Raw genomic sequence first — 24,215 nt, forward strand, 5'->3', positions numbered from 1 at the left:
ACAGAGACACACACAGAGACACACACAGAGACACACACGGAGAGACACACACGGAGGCGAACACACGAATGGACACACACACACACACACAAACTACTGTTGATGAGTTGACATGGCTCCAGCTCAGGCCACATCTCAGAGGGCTGAAGGAGGGCTCCGGTCCAGGGAAATACTTTTTGATGTGTTGCCTGATTCTGAAATTTGGAGTCTGGATGGATGGAGGGCCAGTGTTTCAGAGTTTGGTGTTCGGTGATGTTGGGACGCAAGGTAGGATTTAGCCTCATGGTCCGACCAAGCAGAGAGACACTGACTGGAATCTCTATCTGTCTTCCGTAAAACATCTTTGTTTTCCACACCACACAACACTTTGCTGTGGAAGACGTTCCAGTAAGATCCCAGATTATTCTGAGAGCAGAAGTGAATCATCAGAACTCATCAGAATGAAAGGGGAGAGATAGAAGGAGAGGGAGAGGGAGAGGAGGAGGTGGAGAGATAGAAGGAGAGGTGGAGGGGGAGAGATAGAAGGAGAGGGAGAGGGAGAGAGATAGAAGGAGAGGTGAAGGGGAAGAGGGAGAGGGAGAGGTGAAGGGGGAGAGGGAGAGGGAGAGGGGGAGAGGGATAGAAGGAGAGGGAGAGGTGAAGTATGGGGAGCGGGAGAGGGAGAGGGAGAGAAGGAGAGGGAGAGGGAGAGGTGAAGGGGGAGAGGGTGAGGTGAAGAGGGAGAGGAGGATGTGGAGAGATTGAAGGAGAGGTGGAGGGGGAGAGATAGAAGGAGAGGGAGAGGTGAAGGGGGAGAGGGAGAGGAAGAGGTGGAGAGAGAGAATGAGAGGTGGAGGGGGAGAGAGAAGGAGAGGGAGAGGTGGAGGGGAAGAGAGAAGGAGAGGGAGAGGTGGAGGGGAAGAGATAGAAGGAGAGGTGGAGGGGGAGAGATAGAAAGAGAGGTGAAGGTGGAGAGAAACGGAGAGGTGAAGTATGGGGAGAGGAAGAGGGAGAGGGGCACACAACCGTCCTCAGAGAGCGAGAACAAACCCTGTATTGTCCCTGTTAAAATCTAATTAAACAATGTGTCAGAAGCAACGGCCCCTTTCTCTCTCTCTCTCTCTCTCTCTCTCTCTCTCTCTCTCTCTCTCAACTTGGCTTTCTGTCCTTCTATCTCGCTCTCCCTCTATATATATATTTAATTTGCCATCCATCTATTTCTCTCTATCCCTCCAGCTTTCATTAATGTTCTCGTGCTTTCTCTTTTCCTACAGTCTTTTTCTCCCCCTCTCGCACTTTCTTCTCTCTCTCTTTTCTTCTCTCTCTCTTTTCTTCTTTCTCTCCTGCTCTTTGTCTTTTTCTTCCTCTCTCTCTTTTCTTTCTTCTCTGGCTCTCCTTTACTCTCACACATCCCCTCTTCCTCATTAATCAGCACAGAGGAGTCTACTACTAGTATCCACATCTCATGCATGATAAACAGCGTATTGGCAGTCAATGGCAGCTGTAAAGACTAGGACAAGCAGCAGGATTTGATCCAGACGCTATCCCCGAGGTTCACCAAAGACAGGCCGCAATCAATATGGAGAGCAGAGAGCAGCCCAGTGTAGTAAAGGACTGACTGACTAGCTGGCTGGCTGGCTGGCTGACTGACTGGCTGGTTGGCTGACTGACTGGCTGGTTGGCTGACTGACTGACTAGTTGGCTGGCTGGCTGGCTGGCTGACTGACTAGCTGGCAGGCTGTCTGACTGACTAGCTGACTTGCTGGCTGACTAGCTGGTTGGTTGACTGACAAGCTGACTGGCTGGTTGGCTGACTGACTGACTGGCTGGCTGGTTGGCTGACTGACTGACTGACTGGATGACTGGCTGACTGACTGGCTGGTTGGCTGACTGGCTGGTTGGCTGACTGACTAGCCGACTAGTCAGTCAACTGACTGGCTGGTTGGCTGACTGACTGGCTGGTTGGCTGACTGACTAGCTGGCTGACTGGCTGGTTGGCTGACTGGCTGACTGGTTGGTTGGCTGACTAGCTGACTGACTGGTTGGCTGACTGACTGGCTGACTGGCTGGTTGGCTGACTGACTAGCTGACTGGCTGACTGACTGACTGGCTGACTGACTGACTATCTGACTGACTGACTAGCTGACTGACTGACTGACTGAATGACTGGCTGACTGGCTGACTGGCTGACTGGCTGGCTGACTGACTGGCTGACTGACTGGCTGACTGACTGACTGGCTGACTGGCTGACTGGCTGACTGACTGGCTGACTGACTGGCTGACTGGCTGACTGGCTGACTGACTGACTGGCTGGATGACTGTGTACACTGATGGATGCACACAGGCCTGATAAGGACTAGAGTTTCCACAGTGCCACACGTTAATCTAGTCAGCACGACACATGTACTATAAACATGTAAGTAACAAAGCCATGCGACCCAGTACTTACCTAGTGGAGACATATTTCTTGCCAGCCTAGATTCTAACACTCAGATTGTGTATCATTAATAACCCAGAGGCATCGTGTTCATCAGATGTAACCCGGACAAATGTGTCACCCATTATTAGTACCCTAACACTGTGTCATAGCCTCCTCATCCTCACAGCTGAACAACACCCCATAATAATAAACAGACAATCCTGGCGTTTGCAGGGGGGAAAAAAAGCAGTTGCCTGGCAACCCCAGCTGTCCTGCTGTCTTGAGCTCTGTTCTGTCCAGTGATGTCATGACGCCTCAAACATTAAACGCATTACTCATCTCTCTGCCTCGTTGGCTTACTGTACAAAACTGCTATTACCTAGTATTACCTAGTACCTAGTATTACCTAGTACCTAGTATTACCTAGTATTACCTAGTACCTAGTATTACCTAGTATTACCTAGTATTACCTAGTATTACCTAGTACCTAGTATTACCTAGTATTACCTAGTATTACCTAGTTCTGCACGCTAGTTGTACTGTCCGTAACAGGGTTCATATGTTAGAGGTGCTATAGGATATTACTGTACCAGGGTTCCTATGTTAGAGGTACTATAGGATATTACTGTACCAGGGTTCATATGTTAGAGGTACTATAGGATATTACTGTACCAGGGTTCATATGTTAGAGGTACTATAGGATATTACTGTACCAGGGTTCATATGTTAGAGGTACTATAGGATATTACTGTACCAGGGTTCATATGTTAGAGGTACTATAGGATATTACTGTACCAGGGTTCATATGTTAGAGGTACTATAGGATATTACTGTACCAGGGTTCATATGTTAGAGGTACTATAGGATATTACTGTACCAGGGTTCATATGTTAGAGGTGCTATAGGATATTACTGTACCAGGGTTCATATGTTAGAGGTACTATAGGATATTACTGTACCAGGGTTCATATGTTAGAGGTACTATAGGATATTACTGTACCAGGGTTCATATGTTAGAGGTACTATAGGATATTACTGTACCAGGGTTCATATGTTAGAGGTGCTATAGGATATTACTGTACCAGGGTTCATATGTTAGAGGTACTATAGGATATTACTGTACCAGGGTTCATATGTTAGAGGTACTATAGGATATTACTGTACCAGGGTTCATATGTTAGAGGTACTATAGGATATTACTGTACCAGGGTTCATATGTTAGAGGTGCTATAGGATATTACTGTACCAGGGTTCATATGTTAGAGGTACTATAGGATATTACTGTACCAGAGTTCATATGTTAGAGGTACTATAGGATATTACTGTACCAGGGTTCATATGTTAGAGGTACTATAGGATATTACTGTACCAGGGTTCATATGTTAGAGGTACTATAGGATATTACTGTACCAGGGTTCATATGTTAGAGGTGCTATAGGATATTACTGTACCAGGGTTCATATGTTAGAGGTACTATAGGATATTACTGTACCAGGGTTCATATGTTAGAGGTACTATAGGATATTACTGTACCAGGGTTCATATGTTAGAGGTGCTATAGGATATTACTGTACCAGGGTTCCTATGTTAGAGGTGCTATAGGATATTACTGTACCAGGGTTCATATGTTAGAGGTACTATAGGATATTACTGTACCACAGTTCATATGTTAGAGGTACTATAGGATATTACTGTACCAGGGTTCATATGTTAGAGGTGCTATAGGATATTACTGTACCAGAGTTCATATGTTAGAGGTACTATAGGATATTACTGTACCAGGGTTCATATGTTAGAGGTACTATAGGATATTACTGTACCAGGGTTCATATGTTAGAGGTACTATAGGATATTACTGTACCAGGGTTCATATGTTAGAGGTACTATAGGATATTACTGTACCAGGGTTCATATGTTAGAGGTACTATAGGATATTACTGTACCAGGGTTCATATGTTAGAGGTACTATAGGATATTACTGTACCAGGGTTCATATGTTAGAGGTACTATAGGATATTACTGTACCAGGGTTCATATGTTAGAGGTACTATAGGATATTACTGTACCAGGGTTCATATGTTAGAGGTACTATAGGATATTACTGTACCAGGGTTCATATGTTAGAGGTACTATAGGATATTACTGTACCAGGGTTCATATGTTAGAGGTACTATAGGATATTACTGTACCAGGGTTCATATGTTTGAGCTGCTATAGGCTACACTATAAGAGCTGCTGGTACTTCAGGAGGAGCCATTCCTCTGTACCAGTCATCTTCAGCCCACTTCAATACCCTTCATCTCTGTCTTTTCTCTCTCTCTCTCTCTCTCTCTGACTCAATCTTCAGACCACTCCTCTTTCTCTCTCTCTCTCTCTGACTCAATCTTCAGACCACTCCTCTTTCTCTCTCTCTCTCTGACTCAATCTTCAGACCACTCCTCTTTCTCTCTCTGACTCAATCTTCAGACCACACCTCTTTCTCTCTCTCTCTCTGACTCAATCTTCAGACCACTCCTCTTTCTCTCTCTCTCTCTGACTCAATCTTCAGACCACTCCTCTTTCTCTCTCTCTCTCTGACTCAATCTTCAGACCACTCCTCTTTCTCTCTCTCTCGCTGACTCAATCTTCAGACCACTCCTCTTTCTCTCTCTCTCTCTGACTCAATCTTCAGACCACTCCTCTTTCTCTCTCTCTTTCTGACTCAATCTTCAGACCACTCCTCTTTCTCTCTCTCTCTCTGACTCAATCTTCAGACCACTCCTCTTTCTGCTTGTTGTGCTTTCAGTGCATTGGTGTGCAGTGTTACGCAGTCGAGAAATAGAGTGTGTCAGTTCAACCCAGTACGCTAATATGAAGATGACCTCCTATAGTCAGCACCCCACCACTACACCTCTACCTCCTATAGTCAGCACCCCACCACTACACCTCTACCCCCTATAGTCAACTATAGTCAACACCCCACCACTACACCTCTACCTCCTATAGTCAGCACCCCACCACTACACCTCTACCTCCTATAGTCAGCACCCCACCACTACACCTCTACCTCCTATAGTCAACACCCCACCACTACACCTCTACCTCCTATAGTCAGCACCCCACCACTACACCTCTACCTCCTATAGTCAGCACCCCACCACTACACCTCTACCTCCTATAGTCAGCACCCCACCACTACACCTCTACCTCCTATAGTCAACTATAGTCAACACCCCACCACTACACCTCTACCTCCTATAGTCAACACCCCACCACTACACCTCTACCTCCTATAGTCAGCACCCCACCACTACACCTCTACCTCCTATAGTCAGCACCCCACCACTACACCTCTACCCCCTATAGTCAACTATAGTCAACACCCCACCACTACACCTCTACCTCCTATAGTCAGCACCCCACCACTACACCTCTACCTCCTATAGTCAGCACCCCACCACTACACCTCTACCTCCTATAGTCAACACCCCACCACTACACCTCTACCTCCTATAGTCAGCACCCCACCACTACACCTCTACCTCCTATAGTCAACACCCCACCACTACACCTCTACCTCCTATAGTCAGCACCCCACCACTACACCTCTACCCCCTATAGTCAACTATAGTCAACACCCCACCACTACACCTCTACCTCCTATAGTCAGCACTCCACCACTACACCTCTACCTCCTATAGTCAACACCCCACCACTACACCTCTACCTCCTATAGTCAACACCCCACCACTACACCTCTACCTCCTATAGTCAGCTCCCCACCACTACACCTCTACCTCCTATAGTCAACCATAGTCAACACCCCACCACTACACCTCTACCTCCTATAGTCAACACCCCACCACTACACCTCTACCTCCTATAGTCAGCACCCCACCACTACACCTCTACCTCCTATAGTCAGCTCCCCACCACTACACCTCTACCTCCTATAGTCAGCACCCCACCACTACACCTCTACCTCCTATAGTCAACACCCCACCACTACACCTCTACCTCCTATAGTCAGCACCCCACCACTACACCTCTACCTCCTATAGTCAGCACCCCACGACTACACCTCTACCTCCTATAGTCAATACCCCACCACTACACCTCTACCTCCTATAGTCAGCACCCCACCACTACACCTCTACCTCCTATAGTCAACACCCCACCACTACACCTCTACCTCCTATAGTCAGCACTCCACCACTACACCTCTACCTCCTATAGTCAACACCCCACCACTACACCTCTACCTCCTATAGTCAGCACCCCACCACTACACCTCTACCTCCTATAGTCAACACCCCACCACTACACCTCTACCTCCTATAGTCAACACCCCACCACTACACCTCTACCTCCTATAGTCAGCACTCCACCACTACACCTCTACCTCCTATAGTCAACACCCCACCACTACACCTCTACCTCCTATAGTCAACACCCCACCACTACACCTCTACCTCCTATAGTCAACACCCCACCACTACACCATCTGTGCTTCCTGGCAGCTAGCTACCACTGCTGTCACCGCTCTGAGAGTCCTGAATGGAACCCTTTTCCCTGCATATCACTCCTTTCTACATACAGTACATACACATAGGGGTATAGGGGTATAGGGGTATATGTTATAGGGGTATAGGGGTATATGTTATAGGGGTATAGGATATAGGGGTATAGGAGTATAGGGCTATAGGGCTATGGGGGTTTAGGGTATAGGGGTATAGGGATATAGGGCTATAGGGCTATAGGGGTATAGGGGTATATGTTATAGGGGTATAGGGATATAGGGGTATATGTTATAGGGGTATAGGGATATAGGGGTATAGGGGTATATGGTATAGGGTATAGGGGTATAGGGTATAGGGATATAGGGTATAGGGGTATAGGGTATAGGTGTAACAGTATAATTTTAAACCGTCCCCTCGCCCATACCCGGGCGCGAACCAGGGACCTTCTGCACACATCAAACAACTGACACCTACGAAGCGTCGTTACCCATCGCTCCACAAAAGCCGCGGCCCTTGCAGAGCAAGGGGAACTACTACTTCAAGGTCTCAGAGCAAGTGACGTCACTGATTGAAACGCTATTTAGCGCCCACGCTAACTAAGCTAGCCATTTCACATCCGTTACATAGGGATATAGGAGTATAGGGATATAGGGGTATAGGGATATAGGGTATAGGGATATAGGGATATAGGGGTATAGGGGTATAGGGGTATAGGGTATAGGGATATAGGGGTATAGGGTATAGGGTATAGGGGCATAGGGATATAGGGGTATAGGGGTATAGGGTATAGGGGTATAGGGATATAGGGGTATAGGGTATAGGGTATAGGGGTATAGGGTATAGGGGTATAGGGTATAGGGTATAGGGGGTACAGACATGTTTTACTGGGGGAGCTCAGCTAATGTAATTGTGTGCACGGACACAAATCACCACGTCCGTAATTTTGGTCCCTTCCAAATCTGCCATGTCAGTAATTTTTATTATCCCAGCCCTAAAAACATTTTTTATTTTTTATTCTGAAAACTCCAATGTCCTCTGATAATACTTCTCCCGTGTGAATCGTCATCCCTGTGTTATATTACAGAGTTTAAAAGGTACTGGGCCCAGTTTGGGTCAGAACTTAAGTGCTATGTTCGTAGCCTACAGATGAATGATCGGTTTTGTCACATATCAACTTTCCCAGTGAAGTACTTTTAAAAGACAAAGAAGTGGACAATATTGTGCCAATGAATTGATAACTTGCCAAATCCGTCAGGTAATTAAATGTCTGTAGGTTAAAAGTCCATGGTTCTTGTTAATATGCATTGTTATTTTGACTTTCTCTGAACTGAAGGTCATTAGGTCACTATTAGACTGTCCCTAGGCATGTGAACTGAAGGTCATTAGGTCACTATTAGACTGTCCCTAGGCATGTGTACTGAAGGTCATTAGGTCACTATTAGACTGTCCCTAGACATGTGTACTGAAGGTCATTAGGTCACTATTAGACTGTCCCTAGACATGTGAACTGAAGGCCATTAGCTCACTATTAGACTGTCCCTAGACATGTGTACTGAAGGTCATTAGGTCACTATTAGACTGTCCCTAGACATGTGTACTGAAGGTCATTAGGTCACTATTAGACTGTCCCTAGACATGTGAACTGAAGGCCATTAGGTCACTATTAGACTGTCCCTAGACATGTGAACTATCTTCACGCCGAGAAGAGACTCCAGGCTTCATAACGGTCAACTGTGAATGAGGGGGGAAAAAATGAGTACACGGGCAGATTGGTAAAACTAATCTCAACCGAATCGTCCACTGCACTAACTGGCATGCTGGGGTAATATTTACATACCCGACGTTCTATAGTAATACTAGTCCTGTGTGAATAGTGTTATCGGGGTATAGGGAGGTAGGGAGGTAGGGAGGTAGGGAGGTAGGGAGGTAGGGAGGTAGGGAGGTAGGGAGGTAGGGTTGTAGGGAGGTAGGGAGGTAGGGAGGTAGGGAGGTAGGGAGGTAGGGAGGTAGGGAGGTAGGGTTGTAGGGAGGTAGGGAGGTAGGGAGGTAGGGAGGTAGGGAGGTAGGGAGGTAGGGAGGTAGGGAGGTAGGGAGGTAGGGTTGTAGGGAGGTAGGGAGGTAGGGAGGTAGGGAGGTAGGGAGGTAGGGAGGTAGGGAGGTAGGGAGGTAGGGAGGTAGGGAGGTAGGGTTATAAGGGTATAGGGAGGTAGGGAGGTAGGGTTATAAGGGTATAGGGAGGTAGGGAGGTAGGGAGGTAGGGAGGTAGGGAGGTAGGGTTATAAGGGTATAAGGATATTGGGATATAGGGGTATAGGGTTGTAGGGGTATGGGGGTTATAGGTTTGTAGGGGTATAGGGGTATAGGGAGGTAGGGAGGTAGGGAGGTAGGGTTATAAGGGTATAAGGATATTGGGATATAGGGGTATAGGGTTGTAGGGGTATGGGGGTTATAGGTTTGTAGGGGTATAGGGGTATAGGTTTATAGGGTTGTAGGGGTATAGGGTTATAGGGGTATGGGGGTGTAGGGTTGTAGCGGTATAGGGTTATAGGGTTGTAGGGATATAGGGGTATAGGTTTATAGGGTTGTAGGGGTATAGGGTTATAGGTTTATAGGGGGAGAAGGCGACAGGGATGCCATGTTGGATCGAAGGTGACAGTTGCTGAGACACTAACTGCTTGTGGCTTAGAGAGAAGGCGACCGGGAGGCCATGTTGGATCGAAGGTGACAGTTGCTGAGACACTAACTGCTCGTGGCTGAGAGAGAAGGCGACCGGGAGGCCATGTTGGATCGAAGGTGACAGTTGCTGAGACACTAACTGCTCGTGGCTGAGAGAGAAGGCGACAGGGATGCCATGTTGGATCGAAGGTGACAGTTGCTGAGACACTAACTGCTAACGGCTTAGAGAGAAGGCGACCGGGAGGCCATGTTGGATCGAAGGTGACAGTTGCTGAGACACTAACTGCTCGTGGCTGAGAGAGAAGGCGACAGGGATGCCATGTTGGATCGAAGGTGACAGTTGCTGAGACACTAACTGCTAACGGCTTAGAGAGAAGGCGACCGGGAGGCCATGTTGGATCGAAGGTGACAGTTGCTGAGACACTAACTGCTCGTGGCTGAGAGAGAAGGCGACCGGGAGGCCATGTTGGATCGAGCGACGGTACCTACCTGAGGGTCTGAGAGGCGGGAGATGTCAGGGTACAGGTAGAACTTGATTCCTTCCCACGCCCCCGGCAGAGTCACCCCTCGGATCAGCAGGACCAACAGCATGACATAGGGGAAGGTAGCAGTCACATACACCACCTATAGATGGACAGAACCACAACATCAACATATCATATTACATATTATAATCTATAGGGGAAGGTAACAGTTAAGTACACCACCTATAGATGGACAGAACCACAACAACAACATATCATATTATATAATATAATCTATAGGGGAAGGTAGCAGTCACATACAAACATATCACATATTATCTATAGGTATCAGTCACATAGGAACATATCAGATATCATCTATAGGTATCAGTCACGTAGGAACATATCAGATATCATCTATAGGTATCAGTCACGAAGGAACATATCAGATATCATCTATAGATATCAGTCACGTAGGAACATATCAGATATCATCTTTAGGTATCAGTCACGTAGGAACATATCAGATATCATCTAAAGGTATCAGTCACGTAGGAACATATCAGATATCATCTATAGGTATCAGTCACATAGGAACATATCAGATATCATCTATAGGTATCAGTCACGTAGGAACATATCAGATATCATCTTTAGGTATCAGTCACGAAGGAACATATCAGATATCATCTATAGGTATCAGTCACATAGGAACATATCAGATATCATCTAAAGGTATCAGTCACGTAGGAACATATCAGATATCATCTATAGGTATCAGTCACGAAGGAACATATCAGATATCATCTATAGGTATCAGTCACGAAGGAACATATCAGATATCATCTATAGGTATCAGTCACGAAGGAACATATCAGATATCATCTTTAGGTATCAGTCACGTAGGAACATATCAGATATCATCTAAAGGTATCAGTCACGTAGGAACATATCAGATATCATCTATAGGTATCAGTCACATAGGAACATATCAGATATCATCTATAGGTATCAGTCACATAGGAACATATCAGATATCATCTGTAGGTTGCATACAGTACACCACCTATAGATAGACAGAACAACATATCATACTGTATCTACAATGCCTTCAGGAAGTATTCACATCCCTTGAGTTTTTCCACATGTTGTTGTGTTGACAACCTGAATTTAAATTGGATTTAAAAAATATATATAATGTCAAAGTGGAATTATGGTTTTCAAAATGCTAACAAAATAATAAATAATGCAAAGCTAAAATGTTTTGAGTCAATAAGTATTCAACCCCTTTTAGTTATGTCAAGCCTAAATAAGTTCAGGAGTAAACATGTGCTTAACAAGTCACATAATAAGTGGTATGGACTCACTCTGTGTGCAATAATAGTGTTTAACATGATTTCTGAATGACTACCTCATCTCTGTACCCCCACACATACAATTGCCTGTAAGGTCCCTTAGTCCAGCAGTGAATTTCAAACACAGATTCAACCACAAAGACCAGGGAGGTTTTCCAATATCTCGCAAAGAAGGGCCCCTATTGGCAGATGGGTAGAAATGTAAAAGTAGATATTGAACATCCCTTTGAGCATGGTGAAGTGATTAAATAGACTTTGTATGGTGTTACAATACACCCAGTCACTACAAAGATACAGACGTCCTTCCTAACTCAGTTGCCGGGGAGGAAGGAAACCGCTCAGGGATTTCACCATGAGGCAAATGGTGACTTTAAAACTGAGTTTAATGGCTGTGACAGGAGAAAACTGAGGATGGATCAACAACGTTGTAGTTACTCCACAATAAGAACATAATTGACAGAGTGAAAAGAAGAAAGCCTGTACAGAATAAAAAATATTCCAAAACATGCATCCAGTTTGTAACAAGGCACTAAAGCAGGACACTTCAACCCTGTTCCTGGAGAGATACCCTCCTGTAGGTTTTAACTCCAACCCTGTTCCTGGAGAGAGACCCTCCTGTAGGTTTTAACTCCAACCCTGTTCCTAGAGAGCTACCCTCCTGTAGGTTTTAACTCCAACCCTGTTCCTGGAAAACTACCCTCCTGTAGGTTTTAACTCCAACCCTGTTCCTGGAGAGAGACCCTCCTATAGGTTTTAACTCCAACCCTGTTCCTGGAGAACTACCCTCCTGTAGGTTTTAACTCCAACCCTGTTCCTGGAGAGAGACCCTCCTGTAGGTTTTAACTCCAACCCTGTTCCTGGAGAGAGACCCTCCTGTAGGTTTTAACTCCAACCCTGTTCCTGGAGAGCTACCCTCCTATAGGTTTTAACTCCAACCCTGTTCCTGGAGAACTACCCTGCTGTAGGTTTTAACTCCAACCCTGTTCCTGGAGAGAGACCCTCCTGTAGGTTTTAACTCCAACCCTGTTCCTGGAGAGCTACCCTCCTATAGGTTTTAACTCCAACCCTGTTCCTGGAGAACTACCCTCCTGTAGGTTTTAACTCCAACCCTGTTCCTGGAGAGATACCCTCCTGTAGGTTTTAACTCCAACCCTGTTCCTGGAGAGATACCCTCCTGTAGGTTTTAACTCCAACCCTGTTCCTGGAGAGATACCCTCCTGTAGGTTTTAGGAACAGGGTTGGAGTTAAAACCTACAGGAGGGTATCTCTCCAGGAACAGGGTTGGAGTTAACCTACAGGAGGGTAGCTCTCCAGGAACAGGGTTGGAGTTAACCTATAGGAGGGTAGCTCTCCAGGAACAGGGTCGGAGTTAACCTATAGGAGGGTATCTCTCCAGGAACAGGGTTGGAGTTAACCTACAGGAGGGTAGCTCTCCAGGAACAGGGTTGAAGTTAAAACCTACAGGAGGGTATCTCTCCAGGAACAGGGTTGGAGTTAAAACCTACAGGATAGTATCTCTCCAGGAACAGGGTTGGAGTTAAAACCTACAGGAGGGTATCTCTCCAGGAACAGGGTTGGAGTTAAAACCTACAGGAGGGTAGCTCTCCAGGAACAGGGTTGGAGTTAAAACCTACAGGAGGGTAGCTCTCCAGGAACAGGGTTGGAGTTAAAACCTACAGGAGGGTAGTTCTCCAGGAACAGGGTTGAAGTTAAAACCTACAGGAGGGTAGCTCTCCAGGAACAGGGTTGAAGTTAAAACCTACAGGAGGGTATCTCTCCAGGAACAGGGTCGGAAAGCCCTGCAATAAAGTAATACTGCAAAATTCACTTTTTGTCCTGAATACAAAGTGTTATGTTTGGGGTAAATCCAATATAACACATTACTGAGTACCACTCTCCATATTTTCAAGCGTAGTGGTGGTTGCATCATGTTATGGGTATGCTTGTAATCGTTAAGGACTTGGAAGTTTTTCAGGGGGAAAAAATGGAATGCAGCTAAGCACAGTCAAAACCCTAGAGGAAACCCTGGTTCATTCTGCTTTCCAACAGACACTGGGAGATGAAGTCACCTTTCAGCAGGACAATAACCTAAAACACAAGGCCAAATCTACACTGGAGTTGCTTGCTAAGAAGACAGTGAATGTTCCTGAGTGGCCGAGTTACAGTTTAGACTTAAATCTACTTGAAAATTATAATGGACAAATGTTGCACAATCTAGGTGTGGAAAGATCTTAAGAGATTTACCCAGAAAGACTCACAGCTGCAATTGCTAACAAATGTGCTTCTACAATGTATTAACTCAGGGATGTGAATACTTACGTAAATGAGATATTTCTGTATTTAATTTCCAATACATTTGCAAAAATGTCTAAAAACATGTTCTCGCTCTGTAATTATGAGGTGCGTAGATGGGCGAGAGAAAATATAGATTTAATCCATTGTGAATTCAAGCTGTAACACATCAACAAATGTGGAATAAATCAACGGGTTTGAATCTCTCTGAAGAATCTGTATATCATACCATCTCTGTTTGACATACTCTATAGGGGAAGGCATAAACCCCAAACACCACCTAAATGAATATCATCTGCATGCAGACCTGGGATGTTCTGGGGATTCAATCCCATATCTGTTGTCAATGTCGTTTCATTGGGAATTCAGTGAATAGCTGTGATTGGTCAAGCACAAACCACCTTTTGAAGCAAGTAGCCCAAGTGGACACAACAAGTCTGTTACTCCACAAAGCAGTCCGCCAGCCAGTCCATTCATACGGGCGACTGCTGTTTCACTATACAGTCCAGTGACCTGGGTCACCTGCCGGGGGGTTGTGGGTAATTGGGTGTGCACATGCCCGAGCCAGATCATTTTCCCACACTGCCTCAGCTGGGATCCCCCTCCCTTCCCTTCCCTCTCCTCTCCTCTCCTCTCCTCCCAGACCTGCAAGAAGCTGGGTAACAGGGCTGGGGAGGGAACAGGACCCGAGACTGGATCACAGGGCTGAGGAGGGAACAGGACCAGAGACTGGGTCACAGGGCTGAGGAGGGAACAGGACCAGAGACTGGGTCACAGGGCTGAGGAGGGATCAAGACCAGAGACTGGGTTACAGGGCTGAGGAGGGAACAGGACCAGAGACTGGGTCACAGGGATGGGGAGGGAACAGGGCTGGGGAGGGAACAGGACCAGAGACTGGGTCACAGGGCTGAGGAGGGAACAGGACCAGAGACTGGGTCACGGGGCTGGGGAGGGAACAGGACCAGAGACTGGGTCACAGGGCTGAGGAGGGAACAGGACCAGAGACTGGGTCACAGGGCTGGGGAGGGAACAGGACCAGAGACTGGGTCACAGAGCTGGGGAGGGAACAGGACCAGAGACTGGGTCACAGGGCTGAGGAGGGAACAGGACCAGAGACTGGGTCACAGGGCTGAGGAGGGAACAGGACCAGAGACTGGGTCACAGGGCTGAGGAGGGATCAAGACCAGAGACTGGGTTACAGGGCTGAGGAGGGAACAGGACCAGAGACTGGGTCACAGGGATGGGGAGGGAACAGGGCTGGGGAGGGAACAGGACCAGATACTGGGTCACAGGGCTGAGGAGGGAACAGGACCAGAGACTGGGTCACGGGGCTGGGGAGGGAACAGGACCAGAGACTGGGTCACAGGGCTGAGGAGGGAACAGGACCAGAGACTGGGTCACAGGGCTGGGGAGGGAACAGGACCAGAGACTGGGTCACAGAGCTGGGGAGGGAACAGGACCAGAGACTGGGTCACAGGGATGGGGAGGGAACAGGACCAGAGACTGGGTCACAGAGCTTGGGAGGGAACAGGACCAGAGACTGGGCCAGAGGGCTGGGGAGGGAACAGGACCAGAGACTGGGCCACAGGGCTGGGGAGGGAACAGGGTTTAGGACATTTCATTATCACAATTATCAGAGCACTTGCTGGCTTTGGCTAGAAAGGGCTGAGTTCTGATGAATGAACAAGTTGTGGGTGTGCCCCTCACTGGCCAATCAGATCGTGCTCCATGGCCAAATACGTGTTTACTTCAAGTTGTGTATTTAAGGTCTTTTACAGTGCCTTGCAAAAGTTTTTATCCCCCATGGCGTTTATCTTATTTTGTTGCACTACAACCTGTAATTTAAATGGATTTTTATTTGGATTTCCTGTGATGGACATATACACAAAACAGTCTACATTGGTGAAGTGAAATGAAAAAAAAAAAAAAAGTTTCAATGTTATTTATTTTTTGTAATGGAAAAGTGGTGCGTGCATATGCATTCACCCCCTTTGCTATGAAGCCCCTACCTTACCTTCAGAAGTCACATAATTAGGTAAGTTAAGTCCACCTGTGTGCAATCTAAGTGTCACATGATCTCAGTATATATATACACCTGTTCTGAAAGGCCCCAGAGTCTGCAACACCACTAATCAAGGGGCACCACCAAGCAAGAGGCACCATGAAGACCAAGGAGCTCTCCAAACAGGTCAGGGACAAAGTTGTGGAGAAGTACAGGTCAGGGTTGGGTTATAAAAAAAATATCAGAAACTTTGAACATCCCACGGAGCACCATTAAATCCATTATTAAAAAATGGAAAGAATATGGCATCACCACAAACATGCCAAGAGAGGGCCGCTCAACAAAACTCACAGACCAGGCAAGGAGGGCATTAATCAGAGAGGCAACAAAGAGACCAAAGATAACCCTGAAGGAGCTGCAAAGCTCCACATTGGAGATTGGAGTGTCTGTCCATAGGACCACTTTAAGCCGTACACTCCACAGAGCTGGGCTTTATGGAAAAGTGGCCTGAAAAAGGCCATTGCTTAAAGACAAAAATAAGCAAACACGTTTGGTGTTCGCCAAAAGGCATGTGGGAGACTCCCCAAACATATGGAAGAAGGTACTCTGGTCAGATGAGACTAAAATTGAGCTTTTTGGCCATCAAGGGCAAACCCAACACCCTACATCACCTACGAGAACAACATGTTTTCCATCGGCAGGGACTGCAGGGACCATGTTTTCCATCGGCAGGGACTGCAGGGACCATGTTTTCCATCGGCAGGGACTGCAGGGACCATGTTTTCCATCGGCAGGGACCATGTTTTTCATCGGCAGGAAACTGGTCAGAATTGAATTGAAAGAATGATGGATGGTGCTAAATAAAGAGGGAAACCTGTTGGAGTCTTCCAGATATATGAGACTGGTACAGAGGTTCACCTTCCAGCAGGTCAATGGCCCTACACATACCGCATTTGTATTTATTTGTTTACCTTTATTTAACTAGGCAAGTCAGTTAAGAACAAATTCTTATTTTCAATGACAACCCACTGTTCCTAGGCTAACTGCCTGTTCAGTGGCAGTTAGCAGACCTGGCTCTCAAGAGAAGACAGGCTATGTGCTCACTGCCCACAAAATGAGGTGGAGACTGAGCTGCACTTCCTAACCTCCTGACAAATGTTTGACCATATTAGAGACAACAATTTCCCTGAGATTACACAGACCCACAAAGGATTCGAAAACAAACCCAAATTTGATAAACTCCCATATCTACTGGGTGAAATACCACAGTGTGCCATCACAGCAGCAAGATTTGTCACCTGTTGCCACAAGAAAAGGGCAACCAGTGAAGAACAAACACCATTGTAAATACAACCCATTTCTATGCTTATTTATTTTCCCTTTTGTACTGTCTTTATCCTTTTGGAACTTCTGTGAGTGTAATGTTTACTGTTAATTTTGTTATTGTTTATTTCACCTTTTTTTTAAATTATTATCTATTACATTTGCTTTGGCAATGTAAACATATGTTTCCCATGCCAATAAAGCCCTTAAATTTAAGTTGAATTGAGAGAGAGAAAGAGACAGAGGGGAGATACAGGGGGATTTAAGGAGGGAAGAGAGAGAAAGTGAGAGAGAGAGAGAGAGAGTCAACTCCCCTCCCTATTTGTGTAGAGGACAGCTTCTGATCCAGACACTGAGCATCATGTTGTCATCCATAACCCCAGCACGGCTCTAAGTATTCTATTTGTATCTCTTTCCTCTTCCTCTGTGCATTGGAGAGGGAAGATGCTGAGTGATTTTTCCACCACTATATTTCATAATCCTTCAATCCCTCTAGCTCCAGCCTCTTCCCTCGTTCCCCCCATCACTCTATCTCTCCATCCCTCCATCTCAACCGCTCGCTGGCTCGGAGCACCGGCCTCCTCCCTCCCTCCCTCCCTCCCTCCCTCCCTCCCTCCCTCCCTCCCTCCCTCCCTCCCTCCCTCCCTCCCTCCATCCTTGAGAGAATTAGTGTCTCAATTAGGTTCTTTAGAGCAGAGTCCTGCCGTCTTGGCACAGACACACATCATTCCTTAACCCCTTCAGTGTTCCCCACAACGCTTGGCACCCAGTCGCCAACTCCTCTCACCCGACTAGCTACATCAGTGAGTGTGACCGCCAGACTTGTCATTCAGCCATGTTGAATAGAGTTACATAACTCCTGTTGTAGTTCTCATGTCAATCATATATGAGACTCAACGGAATAAAACTTGCTTCTTCGCAGCATATTATCTGAACCCACCCCCCCATAGTCAAGTTTAAAAAACACTATTTGCAGAAGAAGGGAGTGTGAGAGAAAGAAAAGCCCCTAGTCTAATAAAAATTATCACATCTTAAACCCACTGCCATCACACCACCCCAGCACATGACTGAGCAGGTCAAAAATAATATACCCCCCCCTCCCCTAAAAATGTTTTTGTTGTAAAACGTGAACTTGGAGGTATGATATTTGTGCATCATCACTCATTATTCAGGATTATCCACATTAATTTAGAAAACATATTATATATTATAATAAAAGTGACTCCAAAATGACACAATACATTATATACCATTATATACCATTAAATCAAATCAATGCGAGTGTAGCGAAATGCTTGTGCTTCTAGTTCCGACAATGCAGTAATAATCAACGAGTAATCTAACCCAACAATTCCACAACTACTACCTTAAACACACAAGTGTAAAGGGATAAAGAATATGTACATAAAGATATATGAATGAGTGATGGTACAGAACGGCATAGGCAAGATGCAGTAGATGGTATCGAGTACAGTATATACATATGAGATGAGTATGTAAACAAAGTGGCATAGTTAAAGTGGCTAGTGATACATGCATTACATAAAGATGCAGTAGATGATATAGAGTACAGTATATACGTATATGATATACCATTATATACCATTATATACCATGATATACCATTATATACCATTATATACCATTATATACCATTATATACCATTATATACCATTATATACCATTAATTTCATTTCTATTGGGCACAAAATAATCTGGAACACAATCTTGATGTAATCATTGCATGCTATGAATATGGAACCAAATACTTCATTTTTTACTACGTTAATACACATATAAGTGAATTTGTATCAATACTTTAAGAACCCCTAAAATGGGGTGGGGGGGGACTATGTACAAAAAGGGCTGTAATTTCTAAACGGTTCACTCGATATGGATGCAAATACCCTCGGATTAAAGCTGACAGTCTGCACTTTGACCTCGTAGTCATTGTATCATTTAAAATCTAAAGTGCTGGAGTACAGAGAGCCCAAACAACGACAACAAATGTCACTGTCCCAATAGTTTTGGAGCTCACTGTACATCTAACCACAGCAGACAGCTCACTGTACATCTACAGAGTGAGAGAGAGAAGTGAGTAGGTGAGAGAGAGAGAGGATGAGGGGGGAGAGAGAGAGGATGAGGGGAGAGAGAGAGAGAGGAGGAGAGAAAAAAATGAGAGTGAGGCTAGGAGAAGGAACTCTGCATGCCCCTCATGAACGCTCTACTTTCCTCTCAGTGAAAGCAGAAATCAATCTTGGACTGTTCCCTAAAGACCCGGGCTATGAAGGAGCATTCTTTCGGCTTACTTCACGTTGGGACAAAAGACACTTCAGGAGATATAGGCCTCCTTCGCTGCCGAGTCCTCTTTTCTCCTGTACAATGTGAGCCCATTCATTTTTCCACATCTCTCTTCATTTCTCTTTCTCTCCTCCCCTTCTCATTCTGGTTCATTGAATCTGTTCTACTTTCTTAAAGACTGCAGGGAGAATGGAAGGGACTGGGTAGAGGCTCAAAGAACGGAAAGGGGGACAGGGAGAGAGGGGCACAGAGAGGGGACAGGGAGGTTGGAGAGAGGGACAGGGAGAGAGAGGCACGGAGAGGGGGGCAGGGAGGTGGGATAGAGGGGGACAGGGAGAGAGAGGCACAGAGAGGGGGAAGGAGAAGGGGGACAAAGCACGGAGAGGGGGACAGGGAGAGAGAAGCACAGAGAGGGGGATAGGGAACTTGGACAGGGGGACGGAATGGGACAAGGCACGGAGAGGGGGACAGGGAGGTGGGATAGAGGGGGACAGGGAGGGAGAGGCACAGAGAGGGGAAAGGAGAAGGGGGACAAAGCACGGAGAGGGGGACAGGGAGAGAGGGGCACGGAGAGGGGGACGGAATGGGACAAGGCACGGAGAGGGGGACAGGGGGTTGGAGAGGGGGACAGGGAGAGAGAGGCATGGAGAGAGGGACAGGGAGGTTGAAGAGGGAGACAGGGAGAGAGAGGCACGGAGATGGGGACGGAGAAGGAGGACAAAGCACGGAGAGGAGGACAGGGAAAGAGAGGCATGGAGAGGGGGACAGGGAGGTTGAAGAGGGAGAGAGGGAGAGAGAGGCATGGAGATGGGGACAGGGAGGTTGAAGAGGGAGACAGGGAGAGAGAGGCATGGAGAGGGGGACAGGGAGGTTGGAGAGGGGGACAGGGAGAGAGAGGCATGGAGAGGGGGACAGGGAGGTTGAAGAGGGAGAGAGGGAGAGAGAGGCATGGAGATGGGGACAGGGAGGTTGAAGAGGGAGACAGGGAGAGAGAGGCATGGAGAGGGGGACAGGGAGGTTGGAGAGGGGGACAGGGAGAGAGGGGCACAGAGAGGGGACAGGGAGGTTGATATACACATAAATGGTGACTGAGTTTGTCAGAAAGTGTATAGGAGATGTTGTTCCCACTGTGACTATTAAAACCTACCCAAACAAGGAAAACCGTGGATATATGGCAGCATTCGCGCAAAACTGAAAGTGTGAACCATCGCATTTAACCATGGCGAGGTGACTGGGAATATGGCCGAATACAAACAGTGTAGTTGTTCCCTCCGTAAGGCAATCAAACAGGCAAAACATCAGTACAGAGACAAAATGAAGACGCAATTCAACGTCTCAGACATGAGACGTATGTGGCAGCGTCTACAGACAATCACGGACTACAGGGAAAACCAGCCACGTCGCGGACACAGAAGTCTTGCTTCCGGACAAACTAAACACCTTCTTCGCATGCATTGAGGATAACAGTGCCACCGACGCAGCTCCCAAGGACTGTGGGCTCTTGTTCTCCCTGGTAGACGTGAGTAAGTCATTGAAGCGTATTAACCCTCGCTAGGCTGCCGGCCCAGACAGCATCCCAAGCCGCGTCCTCAGAGCATGCGCAGACCAGCTGGCTGGAGTGTTTATGGACATATTCAATCTCTCCCTATCCCAGTCTGTTGTCCCCACTAAATTCAAGGTGTCCACCCTTGTTCCTGTTCCCAAGAAAGACTAGTTAAGGATCACCTCTACCTTACCTGACACCATAGACTCACTTCAATTTGCTTACCGCCCCAATAGATCCACAGACAATGCAATCGCCATCACACTGCACACTGCCCTACTCCATCTAGACAAGAGAAATACTTATGTAAGAATGCTGTTCATTGACTACAGCTCAGCATTTAACACCATAGTACCCTCCAAGCTCATCCTTAAGCTCGGGGCCAGGGTCTCAACCCCGCCCTGTGCAACTGGGTCCTGGACATCCTGATGGGCCGCCCCCAGGTGGAGAAGGTAGAAATCAACACCTCCACTTTGCTGATCCTCAACACATGGGCCCCACAAGGGTGCGTGCTCAGCCCCCTCCTGTACTCCCTGTCCACCCAAGACGGCGTGGCCACGCACACCTCCAACTCAATCATCAAGTTTCCAGACGAAACAACAGTAGTAGGCCTGATTACCAACAATGACGAGACAGCCTACAGGGAGGAGGTGCCTCAACGTCAACAAAATGAAGGAGCTGATCGTGGACTTCAGAAAACAGCAGAGGGAGCATCCCACTGTCCACATACACGGGACGCAGTGGAGAAGGTGGAAAGATTCAAGTTCCTCTGCGTACACATCACTGACAATCTGAAACAACACCTATTCAACCGCAGGAGGCTTTACTCATTTTATATGTATATACTGTATGTATTCTATTCTACTGTATTTTAGTCAATGCCAATCTGGCATGGCTCGATCTAATATTTATATATTTCTTTATTCCATTATTTTACGGAATACAAGCATTTCACTCCACCCGCAATAATATCTGCAAAATGTGTATATGTGAGCAATACAATTTGATTTGATTTGGAGAGGGTTTTTTGCTTGCCTGAGGTAGAGTATCTCATGATAAACTGTAGACCACACTATCTACCTAGGGAGCTTTCATCTGTATTTTTCGTAGCTGGTCTACATCCCACCACAGACCGATGCTCCACTAAAACCACACTCAATAAGCAGACAGGAAAACACTCATCCAGAGACCACTAACATGGTCCAAGCACAGCAAGACAGTTGTGAAGAGGGCATGACAATTCCCCCTCTCCCTATTCCCCCTCACGAGAATAAAAAGATTTGGCATAGGTCCTCAGATCCTCAAAAGGTTTTACAGCTGCACCATCGAAAGCATCCTTACGGTTGCTTACGGGTTGCATCACTGCCTGGTATGGCAATTGCTCGGCCTCTGACCGCAAGGCACTACAGAGGGTAGTGCGTACGGCCCAGTATCCAGGACCTCTATACCAGGCGGTGTCAGAGGAAGGCCCTAATAATTGACAAAGACTCCAGCCACCCTAGTCATAGACTGTTCTCTCTGCTACCGCATGGCAAGCGGTACCGGAGCGCCAAGTCTAGTTCCAAGAGGCTTCTAAACAGCTTCCACCCCCAAGCCATAAGACTCCTGAACATCTAATCAAATGGCTACCTAGACTATTTGCATTGCACCCCCCTCCTACGCTTCTGCTACTGTCTGTTATTATCAATGCATAGTCACTTTAATAACTCTACCTACATGTATATATTATCTCAATTACTTCGACATCTGTGCCCCTGCAAATTGACTCTGTACCAGTATCCCCTGTATATAGCCTCCACATTGACTCTGTACCGGTATCCCCTGTATATAGCCTCCACATTGACTCTGTACCGGTACCCTCTGTATATAGCCTCCACATTGTTATTTTACTGCTGTTCTTTAATTACTTGTTATTTTTATTTCTTATTCTTACCAGGTATTACCCAAATCATTACCAACCCCCCCTCCACACACACACACATTTCCATTTCACACAACAGGTAAGATATTGCGGTGATATGCAGTGATATTGCAGTGATCTTGTCACCATGCGTGAAGTCTAATACTGAGATCCCTGTTCAAAGAGTAGCAGAACCTTCCACGTAACTCAATTCAATACTGTATCCAGGAAGTAACGAGAAAGAATCTTCTTCATCGCTCGATCGAAATCTAAAGGCAACGTTCCGCAATAAGGCTCGACTGTTATAGCTAATGAAAAAATGTTTTACCTTTCCGGTGGATTTGGGCCCTTTCCATATGCAGAAGTAGCAGATGACCCAAGCCAGAGCCAGACACAGAGCCAGTTCCCAGCGTAGCTTCCCGATGTGTTCAATCCCACTGGAGATCTTGAGGACACGACGTCTGTTTGAGCAACGACGACAAAAACATATCAGGAAAGACACACAATTAATAAAATATCTCTATAAAAAGGTATCTTTAATGTTGTTTTAAAATTAGAAATGACATCTTAAACCATTGGTTGGTATCAACTGCATTTCAATTGGGGTTTTCTGTGAAATGGAATTGACCCCCAACCCTGCCCAAGACATACTGACATATCATTACATATTTCATGTGCATTATCAATTAGGTGATTGAGTGATTGAGTGTCTATGTCTACAGTGAGAGAGAGAGGAGAGATCTGGGGCCAACCCTGGCCATTGATCATCTATGTGTTCCCCCACCCATAGCCCATACACAGAGAACCCAGTACCCAGATAACCCAGAGAAACCCGGGCCCTGTATCCAGAGAACCCAGGGCCCAGTACCCAGAGAACCCAGGGCCCAGTAAACCCAGTGCCCAGATAACCCAGAGAAACCAGGGCCCTGTATCCAGAGAACCCAGGGCCCAGTACCCAGAGAACCCAGGGCCCAGGAGCCAGTACCCAGAGAACCCAGTGCCCAGATAACCCAGAGAATCCAGGGCCTTGTATCCAGAGAACCCAGGGTCCAGTACCCAGAGAACCCAGAGAACCCAGGGCCCAGTACCCAGGGAACCCAGGGCCCAGTACCCAGAGAACCTAGGGCCCAGTACCCAGAGGACCCAGGGCCCAGTACCCAGAGAACCCAAGGCCCAGTACACAGAGAACCCAGTGCCCAGATAACCCAGAGAAATCAGAGCCTTGTATCCAGAGAACCCAGGGTCCAGTACAAAGATAACCCAGAGAACCCGGGCCCAGTACCCAGGGAACCCAGGGCCCAGTACCCAGAGAATCCAGAGAACACAGGCCCCAGTACCCAGAAAACCCAGGGCCCAGTACCCAGAGAACACAGATAACCCAGGGCCCAGTACCCAGAGAACCCAGGGCCCAGTACTCAGAGAACCCAGGGCCCAGTACCCAGAGAACCCATGGCCCAGTAC

The 24,215-nt window shown here is 46.8% G+C and overlaps 1 protein-coding gene across 3 annotated transcripts in view; it reads right to left on the bottom strand.

The window, feature by feature from the left end:
- The window catches only part of slc6a11b (solute carrier family 6 member 11b), an 86,760-nt gene that overhangs the window by 35,115 nt on the left and 27,430 nt on the right, over positions 1 to 24,215 (bottom strand). For all 3 annotated transcript variants that reach the window (XM_090242346.1, XM_090242345.1, XM_090242347.1), the window contains exons 6-7: positions 23,083 to 23,215; positions 10,063 to 10,197 (exon numbers count right to left, since the gene is read on the bottom strand). In XM_090242346.1, coding sequence (XP_090098472.1) covers positions 10,063 to 10,197; positions 23,083 to 23,215 — 268 coding nt within the window. The remainder of the gene's footprint in view (positions 1 to 10,062; positions 10,198 to 23,082; positions 23,216 to 24,215) is intronic.

This window comes from Oncorhynchus mykiss, chromosome 7 (genome assembly GCF_057628025.1).
Source record: "Oncorhynchus mykiss isolate SJ-2025 chromosome 7, ASM5762802v1, whole genome shotgun sequence".
Lineage (NCBI taxonomy): Eukaryota > Metazoa > Chordata > Actinopteri > Salmoniformes > Salmonidae > Oncorhynchus > Oncorhynchus mykiss.